The sequence below is a fragment of the Euleptes europaea genome, chromosome 7 (assembly GCF_029931775.1).
Source record: "Euleptes europaea isolate rEulEur1 chromosome 7, rEulEur1.hap1, whole genome shotgun sequence".
NCBI lineage: Eukaryota > Metazoa > Chordata > Lepidosauria > Squamata > Sphaerodactylidae > Euleptes > Euleptes europaea.
In genome coordinates, this window is record NC_079318.1 from 77,957,552 (window position 1) to 77,969,571 (window position 12,020).

The 12,020-nt window shown below is 47.9% G+C and overlaps 1 protein-coding gene across 8 annotated transcripts in view; it reads left to right on the forward strand.

Annotated features, from left to right (window-relative positions):
* DTNB (dystrobrevin beta) overlaps window positions 1–10,004 on the forward strand; it is a 157,707-nt gene extending 147,703 nt beyond the window's left edge. For all 8 annotated transcript variants that reach the window (XM_056853920.1, XM_056853924.1, XM_056853922.1 and 5 more), the window contains 2 exons: window positions 3,361–3,396; window positions 9,703–10,004. In XM_056853920.1, the coding sequence (XP_056709898.1) occupies window positions 3,361–3,365 (5 nt within the window). In that variant the 3' untranslated portion in view covers window positions 3,366–3,396; window positions 9,703–10,004. The remainder of the gene's footprint in view (window positions 1–3,360; window positions 3,397–9,702) is intronic.
* The last annotated feature ends 2,016 nt before the right edge of the window (window positions 10,005–12,020 follow it).

The following is a 12,020-nucleotide window of genomic DNA, read 5'->3' on the forward strand; positions in this document are numbered from 1 at the left end:
GAAACGTTTACAAAAACCGTGGGCCGCAAATGCCACTCCACAAGAGGCACTCTCCTTTCTCCCCCTCACCAAGCAGGGAATGCCTCTTCCAATCCGGCGCCTGTTGCGACATGTGTGTGCCTGATCTAAAAATGAAAGCTTGTATTCCATCAGCCACAAACCGTGAAAGCCAGTCTTTCCTCGCCTTACCACAGCAGCTCCTTAAAGATTTCCAAGAAGCAATTGCTCTGGTCTGGGTCAGGGGAACCTCGTGGTCAAAGTGCCATGGGGCTGCCACAAGGAAGGGGAGCTGTGCAAAAACTGTCCCCCCCCCCCGTCTCCTTCTTTCCTCTGGTGGGGGAAGTGCCGTGGAGCAAGCTTTCCATCCAGAGAGCTTTCCAGTAAGAGATCAATGCCTGGTTTCCTTATGGTAGCCTCCTGTGTCTTGTGGCATTTTGTCCCAGACACTCCCCGATCCAGACCATGAAGGGATTGCTAGGGGAAGGAGAAGGCAGGCAAAGTTGTGCCATCACTAGTGAACCAAGGAAAGTTAGGGAGAGGCTGTGGCTCATCGGAAGAGTCTCTACTTTGCATGAAGAAAATTCCAGGTTCAATCCCTGGCCTCTCCAGTAAAAAGGACCAGGCAGGAGGTGATGTGAAAGACCTCAGCCTGAGACCCTGGAGAGCCGCTGCCAGTGTGAGTGGACAATACTTGATGGACTAAGGGTCTGATTCAGTATAAGGCAGCTTCATAATGTGCTCAAGTTCTGCCAGTGCATGTGATACTTACTTACAAAAGGAAGTATACTTTCTGCTGTTTTTATTCATGTGCAAATTGACATAGGCCTAACTGATTAATGGATTCAAACACGTATGATTTAACCAGCTAAGATTTCTTTGATCAGGTGGCAGTCCTAGTAACTTCACGAGGGCACATGCCAGTTGCTCTGCACCAGAGCTGCACATGCAGTCTGCCATGGCTACTTGGGTCTGTGTGCATCAGCCTTGAACCAGTGTGCTAAAATGAGTGGATCAAGGGTGGAGGCAGACTGTGTCCTTAGCATGATCACTCTGTGCAGGGTGGTGGCCCCTAGTCCTGTGCCGTGATGCTGCTACGAGACAGCTTGGTGCTTTCCTCCTCATCAGCCATGGAACATGTCAACTCTTGGTTAGATTTGCATGGGAGCACTTCCCGCTTTCCTCCTGTGTGCTTCATTACCAAACCAGAGCAGAATCTGAAGGCCATCATGGTCCAAGACAGCCAATGCAGGTTGGACAGCACACAGATACCCACCATGGTCACCTCTTACCCTTCTCCGCACGGCAATAATCTTGTTCTGGAGCCCCTCAAATGTGTTTCACATTTTGCGGCACGGACCATTCCTATTTCGGAGTCCATTTCCGATTGTTGCACAAACGGCTGCCCCCCCTTTTTCGGCCAATGTTAGAATGGTCACAAAAAGGGCCAGTTTGCAAATGATGTGCAGAAGTTGTGTTGGAGACCAAGTGAACATAGGGATCATATAAACAAGTATGAAATACAGAGGCCTATGAAATGATGCCATTTTGGTGAACTCCAGGGTGAGCATGGTTGAGAACTGGCCTGGGTGGGTTTTCCATAGTCACGTTCAAGCAAGCGATTCATGCTTCCGGGATGCATCTGTGCTCCGTCTCCCTCCTGCGCTGGTCCCCACTTCACAGAACCAGCATGGACTGCGCAGAGTTCATCATCCCGAATGAAGGCTGGTAAACTTTTATTTGCCCTTTATCCTACCCACATTAAAATCTTCAAAGTGCAAAGAAATCCTTTTTCATCTCGGAAACCTTTACGCTGCTTCTCCTGGAGAAACTGCCTTCCTTGAGGTAGTAAAAGTCAAGTATCGAATCGACAATTGAAGCAGATGCCTGTAACCTATTTTATTTACTTGAAAGTTTTTGTGTCCCAGTTCTACTGTCTTCACGGCTAACTTTAACAGCGTTAATCAAGAAATAAGAGGATAAATCAATGAATCAAGCGTTCAGATACAAAATCCAGCAACGTGTTCCTGTGTGTGTTTACTTAAATGTGATCAAAATTTAATCACATTGAAACAGCCCAATAAAAACCTGTACTTAGTGCAATCTATTCCAAATGCCAGCTGTAAAAACACCTCACCACTCAGAGTGCTAGCCAAAAGAAGATGCTCTGCTCTTACAACCTGAGTGAGAACTATATATATATATTTGCTCACAAGTCACAATTGATGTATGGTGCCCCCGGCGGGGTTTTCAAGGCAAGAGACATTCAGAGGTGATTTGCCATTGCCTGCCTCCGCATCATAACCCTGGTATTCCTTTGAGGCCTCCCGTTCAAATACTTGCCAGGGCCAACCCTGCTTAGATTCTGAGATCTGAAGAGATCAGGCTAGCCTGGGGCTTTCTGTGTCAGGGCGTGAGAACTCTTATAGCGTTTGTTTTTCTTACCTCCCCTGAGGATGGGGGTTCCAAAGGCCATGTGCCTTGTCCCCATCACCCTCTCTTGGTGAGGACACCATCAGCCCAGTCTGTCTGCTCAGCCTCACTTGGTATGTGAGCTCCTATGGAGAGAAGGTGGTACTTTCTAGGCTAATACCAGCATCATGGAATCAAATTTAGAAGTGAGTCGGTAGCCAGCGTGATTGCTGCACAACTGGCTGGATACGATCACAGCTGTGGCATAGGGTTACAAGGCGTGCAACAGTATCCTGCACCAGCTGGATTGTCTCCAAAGAGCAGCCCCTATTTGTGGTGCATTGCAGTAGTCAAAGCCTGAGCACTTTTTCCCCCCTAAGGAGCCTCCTTACCCATTGGGATCGTCACCGGTGGAGTCTTGCTTTTATGCCCAGTGCCCTCCTGTAAGAAGCGTGGTGGTGCAAGTCAGATCTTTTTCTGAGTTTGCTGCAAAGTTGGGAAGGGGCTGCAGCTCAGTGCTGAGCATCTCCTTTGCCTGCAGAAGGTCCCAGGTTTGGTCCCAGGCATCTCCACGGATCAGATGTGAAAGACCCACTGCCAGTCAACTATACTGAACTTGATAGGCCGAGGGTCTGAGTCACTATAAATGCAGCTTCATGTGTAGAATATTCTGCCGAAAGAAAGCCGACTGATACCTTTCCTTAAGTATTTTAGAAGAGCAATGCAAACCTATGTATGTATATTGATGTTGACTTTTGATTGGAATTTCCAAGTGTTTTCTAATGGCTTGTCTGGATGTGTAAGCCCCCTTGAGTACATGCTTGGGAGGTGGGGAGTTACACGACTGAAATAAATAGAAGCTGGGGACGAGTTGCTGGGCGGGTATTGCCGCCCTCTGGAATATCTTACCTTTTTTCTCAGCCTCTCCTTTGTCTCCCCATTGCTTTGCAGGTTAACCAGAAGGACCCAGTTTGGCCACTGATTCAAGTAAGTGTAAGTGTATGAGAGCCTTCCTGCTCCACAGGACGTGCTAGAGCAGGAGTCCCCGTTGTGGTCCTTGTGCTTGCTGTGGCACCTGCCGATACCTTCCCTGGAGCCAACCAAAATCTTTTATGCAGGGATGTTTCCCCATGGTCACCCCCTCCAACTGCTTCGGGGCTTCCTTTTGATTATGCATGCCTTTTCCCCCCATCAGAAGTTGCCTCGCTCTCCCCGCATGGGGTGACCATGGGGAAACATCCCTGCATAAAAAGCCCAAGTGTTTTTAGAAAATGGGCGGGGCTTTTTACCAGCAAGGATTGGCCAATGGAGATTTTATGGGCTGTGCGGATTTTTTAAAAGTTGTTTTGGCAGCAGCTGCCGCCACAGCACCAGGATCTTCACAGTGTGACTGAAGGTAAGCTTCAGCAGCCATTCTGTGGCTGGCTCCACCACCTCCTGCGGCACCCATTCTGTGGCTGCACCCACCTGTGTCAGAATTCCAATTGAGCCTGTAGGCTAAAAAAGATTGGGGACACCTGGTTAGATAATATACTTGTGACTGTGTCAAAGGCAGTATGTAAGACTGCCTGCAATTCTGGCCACAGAGACAGATGGGCAAGACTGCCCATGTGGATAATGACTTTTTATTAAGTTGAAAAAGAGCTTCCTTTTGTTACTAGCACAGCTGATCGGTTACTGGTATAGAAGAAGAAGAAGAGTTGGTTTTTATATGCCGATTTTCTCTACCACTTAAGGAAAATCAAACCGGCTTACAATCACCTTCCCTTCCCCTCCCCACAATAGACACCCTGTGAGGTAGGTGGGGCTGAGAACGCTCTAAGAGAGCTGTGACTAGCCTAAGGTCACCCAGCTGGCTTCATGTGCAGGAGTGGGGAAACCAACCTGGTTCGCCAGATTAGCGTCCGCTGCTCACGTGGAGGAATGGGGAATCAAACCCGGTTCTCCAGATTAGAGTCCACTGCTCCAAACTACTGCTCTTAACCACTACAACACGCTGGCTCTCCAGCTTGCTAGTCAAACATAAGAGCTGCTATGAGGGAACAGACAACAGTTTGTCTAGCCCAATTTTCTGTTTCCGACAGTGGCTAGTCAGATGCCACAGGGAAGCCTACAAGCAAGGCTGGCAAACAACAAACAGCCTTCGCCTTCTGGCTACCGCAAAGCATCTGATAGCAGGCTGCCTCTAAACTCAAAGGGCCCAATTGGCTATCATGGAAAACAGCCAGCTATAGAAGTACGCTCCATAAATCTGTCCAACACCCTTTTTAAATCCCTCTAAGCCAGTAGCCATCATCATAACCAATAGCAATTCCACAAGTCAACTAGCCATTATATGAAGTAGTATTTCCTTTTGTTTGTCTTTTATCTGTCAGTCAGTTTCATTGGATGATTCTGAGTTGATTTTAACATGGAAAAAATTTTCTCTCCACTTTCTCTCCGCCACACATAGTTTTATTAATCCATAATAGCAATAATCTACAATTAATACGTGTGGACGAGCCAATCTACTTCCCACTGAGGCCTGTCGTGCACCAATAGCACAATATCCAACAACATGTGGATATAGGCTATATGTTGACTACCGGCTCACCTCTCCCTTTTTAAATGTTGGAGTGACATTGGCTGTTTTGCAGTCTTCTGGCTCAGAGGCTGATGATGATAACAAATTACCTATTTTTGTTATAAGATCTCAGAGGAACAGGTTTCTCAGTGGAACAGGCTTCCTCAGGAGGTGGTGAGCGCTCCTTCTCTGGAGGTTTTTAAGAAGAGGTTGGATAGCCATCTGTCAGCAATGCTGATTCTATAACTTTAAGCAGATGATGAGAGGGAGGGTATCTTGGACATCTTCTGGACATGGAGTGGGGGTCACTGGGGGTGTGGGGGGAGGTATGGTAGTTGTGGATTTCCTGCATCGTGCAGGGGGTTGGACTAGATGACCCTGGTTGTCCCTTCCAATTCTATGATTCTAATTTCATTTTTTTTTAGCAGTAGAGAAGAGCAAGAGTCCAATAGCACCTTAAAGACTAACAAAATTTCTGGCAGGGCATGAGCTTTCGTGAGTCACAGCTCACTTCTCACTTGCTCTTTTCTACTGCTACAGACCAACCAACACAGCTGTCCATCTCAATCTATCTTCATTTTTTAGTTCTTAAAGAACTAAGACTCAGCTGCCCAACATTTTCTGCAATGAAGACAAATGCAAATGATTCATTCGGCTTAACCACCACCTCTCTGTCCTCTCTCGGAAACCTCATCACACCTTGTCACCTGATGGTTTTACAGCTTCCCTTGCTGACTTTCTCCTGGTGTATTTAAAGGTGTTTTTTCTGTCCGTCCCAATACTTCTAGCAATGTACTCCTCAGATTCCTTTCTTGCTTGCCTGGCTGCTGCCTTGTGTTTATTGTGCCAGATTTTGTGCCCCCTCAGATTTTCCCCATTTGGGCTCAAGATTTTCACTTTCTAAAGGAGACCTTCTTGCCTTTTATGGCTTCCTTGACTCCAGCTGTTAAACATTCCAACCTCTTCTTGACATTATTTTTGCTCTTCCATAGTGGCAGACGTATTTTAGTGCACTTCTGTTATTGTGGTTTTAAATAAATTCCTAAGCATCCAGTGAAATTTGACCCTCCCAACTCTTCCTTCCAATTTCATTTAAAGTAATCCCCTCATCAGCTGAGAAGCTGCCCCTTCTGTAGTTAAACCAAAGCTATGCTGGACCTTCCAGGCAACGTACCACTTATACATCTATGTTGAATTGTGAGTTACTATTCCCTAGGGGTTCAATCACTTTTACCTCCCACACCAATCCCAGATACCACTCAGGATCAAATTCCCCTCTGGTCAGTTTCATGACAAACCGTTCTAAGGCATACTCGTGTGTCATGACAAGAAATTTCCTTTTTTGTCATAATTTGAGATGTTTTCCCAATCAGTGTGAGGGTAATTGATAGGGTTGCCGGATCCCTCTTCGCCACTGGCGGGAGGTTTTTGGGGCAGAGCCTGAGGAGGGCAGGGTTTGGAAAGGGGAGGGACTTCAATGGTACAGAGTCCAATTTCCAAAGCGGCCATTTTCTCCAGATGAACTGATCTCTATTGGCTGGAGATCAGTTGTAATAGCAGGAGATCTCCAGCTAGTACCTGGAGGTTGGCAACCCTAGTAACTGAAGTTGCCCACTATTTATGTATTTAGATAGTTATACCCTTTTCTTCCCAACGGGGACCCAAAGTGGCTTGCAAACATCCTTCTCTTTATTTTTTCCTCACAGGTAGGTTACACTGTGTGAGAGAGTGTAGACTGACCTAAAGTGAAGCAACACGCTTCCGTGGGAGAGTGGTCATTCAAACAGGGGTCTCCCGGGACCTAGTCCGGCACTCTCCTCACTGCACCACATCGTCTCATTTAGCAGCTGCTCTGATTTCTTCCTCTTCCTTTAATTGGGGGTGGGGGAGCGATAGTGCACCCGAAGCACGAAGTTATTTTTCAGGCCTGATATTTCTACTCAGAATATCACAGCTGGTGCCCTTGTGTAGATCTAATGTGTGGCCTCGTTTGGAATACTGTGTGTGGTTCTAGTCACCATATCTCAAAAAGGAGATTGCAGAGCTGGAAGAAGGACAAAGGAGGGCAACAAGATTATTAAGGGGTTGAAGCATCTTTCCTATAAGGAAAGGCTGAAGAGTCCGGCACTTTTCAGTTTAGAAAAGATTCGACGAAGGGGGGAGATGATAGAGGTTCATGAAATTATACACGTGATAGAAAGGCCTTTTATGCTTGGCTGTTTCCTTCACGGTCCCCCCTCTGATGACGTGGGGTCTTTGTTTTGATTATGCATGTTGTTTCCGACTGTCAGAGGTCCCCTTGCTTTCCCCCTGCATTTCCCTGTGTTTTCAAATTCAAGATAAAACAGGTCCCTGAAAACGCAGGCAAAACGCAGGGGGAGAATGAGGCGACCTCTGACGGTCGGAAACAGCATGCATAATCAAAATAGACCCGAAGTCATCGGAGGGGTGACAGTGCATAAGCCAAAGAGTAGACAGAGATAACTTTTTCTCCCTCTCCCAAAATTCGAGAACTTAGGAACACCCAATGAGGTTGATATTCAGTAGGATTCTGGATGGACCAGAGGAAATACATGTTTACTCAATTAGTGATTAAAATGTGGAATTCACTGCCAGAGGATGTAGTGATGGCCACAGGCATAGATGACTTTAAAAGGGGATTAGACAGATTCATGGAGGATAGATCTATCAGTAGCTACTAGCCATGTTGACTAAAGGGAATCTCCACATGCAGAGGCAGTAAGTCTCTGAATCCCAGTCCCAGGAGGGAAGGCCTCGGCCTCTGTGCCCTGTTGTTAGGCCTTCAGAGTAACTGGTTGGCCACTGCGTGAGGCAGGATGCTGGACTAGATGGACAAAAATCTGATCCAGCAGGGCTCTTCTTATGTTCTTATGTTCTGTGGCAGAGTTCATTCCTCCTATGAATTTTATCTCCTGTTTTGAGTATAGAGCAACTCTAACTCAACCTTCCCTGTCCTTCCTGTAGAGTTTAAATCCAAGCATGATCACATCCCAGTGACTCTCCCCAGTCCTCCAGGTGTATGCCTTCTTTTAGTACTAAGCACCAGTCCCCCAGTTGTTTGGAGGTTTCTTACATTGGCATGTAAATAACTAATGTGCCCTCACTGTACACAGGTTTCCCTGTGACCTTGTCTCCTCTAGATTGGGGCTGGGGAGAGATTTCTTACTGAACACTCATCCACAATTTCTATTCTATTTTCACCAAGATGCTCTGACAAATTTTGAATTTAGCTTGACTTTCGGGAGATCATGTGCCTATTTCAGCGCTGTTTGAGTGATCAGATATTTTTGGCTGCATAGTTCATGCAGCTGGCATGACCTCAGTGTGTGTGTGTGATAAATGCAGATACTGACTCTGGAAGACTCTTGGAGATGAGAGATTTATGCTGTCAATGCCATGAGGTTGCTGGCATTCAGCAGAATTGTAGCCAGGTTGTTTTAAATGCTTTGTTGTACCTAATTTGTGTTTTGCTTCCGTGGCCAAAAGGGATTTCTAATCTTGCCTGGAGGGCTTGGGAGTCCTTTAAGAGTCACCTGCTGTGACTTGTAATTTGAGAGGGGGGCACTCAAATCATAGCTGAGAGCCAGCATGTTGTAGTGGTGAAGGTGTCGGACTAGGATCTGGGAAACCCAGGTTTGAATCCCCACTCTGCTGTGGAAGCTTGCTGGGTGACCTTGGGCCAGTCACACACTCTCAGCCTTGACCCTGGCTAGTATTTGGATGGGAGACCTCCAAGGAATACCAGGGTGGTGACATGGAGGTAGGCAATGACAAACCACCTCTGAACATCTCTTGCCTTGAAAACCCTATGGAGTCGCCATAAGTCAGCTGTGACTTGACGGCAACAAAGCAATGCAAACTCAAATCATGTCTGCGCTAGAAATTTAAGCTGGTTTTGAAGCCTGCTTAGCTGTCATAGAATATCAGCCAAGAAAACTGTGGAACTATATTTCCTTGAAAGGCCATGCGTTTTAGAAAACAAAAGCCTACATTCCCTAAAATTCTCTGTAAGATGCTCAGACCACAGGCCAAACTAGACCACAACAGAGCAAACAGTGCCCAACCCAGGCCTGTTTTGGCTCAAGAAAACAGTGCATGAAAGGGGGAAGGCTAAAGACTCCTCTCTCTGCCCTGGCACCATAGTCCTATCCAAATTGGCTCCCAGTGTGCTTGCAAATGTTGTTTCAAGATAGCAATGTTTGGTTGTAAACCAACAGAAGTGGCTTATGCCATACATCACGCCTAGTTCGGCCCTAAGGAAACTACTTTCAAACTACTTCTACCTCCTTCTTTGGAGGTTTTTTAAGCAGAGGCCAAATGGCCATCTGACAGCAATGCTGATTTTGTGAACTTAGGCAGATCATGAGAGGGAAGGCAGAAAGGGTTGCATCAGTGTTTGGCTCTCGTGGCCCTTTCTTACATGGCCAGGGTAACGCTGATCGCCACTTTGAGATCAGAAAGCAATTTTCCTCCAGGCCAGATTAGCCAGGGATCCTGAAGGGTTTTTTTTTGGGGGGGGGGCATCTTCTGGGCATGGGGTAGGGGTCACTGAAGGGCGGGGGGAGGTAGTTGTGAATTTCCTGCATTGTGCAGGGGGTTGGACTAGATGACCCTGGATGTCTCTTCCCCTTCTATGATTCTGCTTCAGATTATGCAGGCTTCTCTCCAGCAGAGCACATGACTCAGCTAACTGCCCTGTCTTGGTACAGGTAAAGAGGTGTGAGCCCCTGTTCTAAAGACGTCTCTGCATCCTTCAGCCGAGGCATGTTCCAGCCGACACATCCACCATTGTGAAGCCGTGAAGATCACAACCAGCAGGGAAGCTCCCTCCTTCTGACAAACTGAGTGGCTTTCCTGGGGGGGGGGGAGGGGGGCACTTCCTTAGGTTTGCATGTCCTGTTTCCATAGGTGTTCCCGTGCTAATTGGACAGAGCCCCATCTCGGTCTCAAGGAGAAATGCTGAAAGCAACTTCTCAGAAAGCCAAGCCACCCTTCTGAGAAAGGGTCTCGGTTTCCCAAACAGCAGCCTCATCACCACCTCATCACGCCATGGGCACTTCCACCTGTGACCTTTGATCCCTCGTGCGCACGTTGAAAAGCAGACTTGCCACCTGCCAAGTTTCCTGACGCGCGGCACCCTCCGAAGGCTGAGCATGGACCCTTTGTTAAGCCACTCTCGCATTCTAAAAATGCCTCTCTCTCTCTCTCTTTCTGTCTTGCTGAATGTTGGGCTACCTTGGGGCTCTGCAGGTGCAGCGTTGCCGTGTCACACAGCACAGGTAAGGGACGAGGGGGTGTGAGAGGCAAAGACAGACCAATGACGGGGGCAAAGCAGGATGACTCCGTTAGCTGGTCCGGGCTCCAAAGACAACCCGTCAGGAAGCTCTCCTGCTTGGGCCTCCCTGGAACATACAGGAGCTGGTCAAAAAGCAGGGCTGGTTTCGACAAGGGCTGCAGAGGAGAGCTTCCTGGGGAATAGTTGTCCTGGGTAAGCAATGAGGAGAGGGACATCCCTGACGGTGTAGGAAAAGGTGCTTGGCACTTGCGGGGGCTTGACATTGGGGGCAGTTCTGACTGGGTGCATGGGGCAGGAGGGACACACCTGGCAACTTTTTGGCTTGTGTGTTGACTGTTTTTTTTAAAAAAAAAAAACACTGCACCAGCCTGTTGTTGTACCTGGCACTAGAGGCGGTTGTCTCCTTTCTGCAGTGAGTGGGAGAGCCATGCAATCCATTCCAGTCTCTAGTGGTTCCATATTTCTTCCTGGAGTTGTGGAAAGTATTCTTAGTCTAGAGGAGCCAGTGGTGTTAATTTATAGGGGGCACTGAGTGGAGGTGAACAATAAACCCCGGAGCCATCTTCTGCCTTCCTGCCTGAACCGACTGGCCGAGGGGGAGGCCACTTGTTGGTTCCCTAACCCCCTTTGGGGAGTGTGTAAGGGTGTGAAAGAGAGAAAGTAAACATCCATGTTGGCCGGAGGCTTAGTCCAACCTAAATATTGTGAATGGGCTGTCAGGCGAATAGAGAAGTGATGATATAACCTCGTTTTGGGATGTTAGCTTGCAGCCTGCACAGGCGCGGCAAAGGAAGCCTTTCTGGTTCTCCTGCCCATCATTGGGTGTGGTGAGCTGGAAGGGGGCAAGTTTTGGCCTGAAGTACTTAAGGCCTGAGGCTCTGGACCAAGATGCTCAGCTCACGGGGTGCCCAAAACCAGGAGGTTCTTCATCTTTCCTCTGCACATAGCCTCTAGTCCTGCTCAGGCTAGGACAGTGAGATGCGGCAGATGAAAATCGCACTCTCCAAAACCAGCTTGAAAGTCTTTGGGTCTTGTGAGCTCGGTGAAATCCGCATTCGGAAACAAGATGAAGAGGAGCCTTTTTCATGGCGGCAAACTCAGATTGTACCTCGGCTGAGGATTTCTAGCGTGGCCTTCTCGTTGGCCCCGTGAGGTTTTCTTCTTGCTTCTTCCCAGGGCTTTAGTCGTAGATGGGCCTCCTGCCTCTGGAGGTTCCATTTCTAGCTCTCGTGGCTAACAACCATTGGTGGGCGGGGGCAGGCCTTCCCCTCCTCCAATCGGTCTGATTCTTTTCAAAGCCACCTACGCTGATGCCCTCACAACCATGCGATGTCTTTTCTGCCAAACTAGCCAGGGATTACAAAACACTGCAGCATGTTGACACGTTCGCCAGATCCGTCTCCGTGCCCAAAATGTCACCACCAGGTCATCTTGATTGGGTAATTAGATTCTTCAGTTGGGGGATTTGGGAAAGAGGAAAGGGAGTCTGGGAGAAGAGTGGCGTTCCTTTCAGTCTTGCACTCTGCAGGTGAAAATATGGAGACGTGAGGTTAAATCCTGCTTCCTTTGGAGTTTTGCAACCAGTGTCTGAATTTTCAGACCTCTTTCCTGCCTGAACAAGATGGCATGAGCGCAGCATAGTTAAATTGTGGAACTCCCTTCCCCAGGATGTGATAATGGCCGCTAACTTGGAAGTCTTTAAGAGGGGGAGTGGACATGTTCATGGAGGAA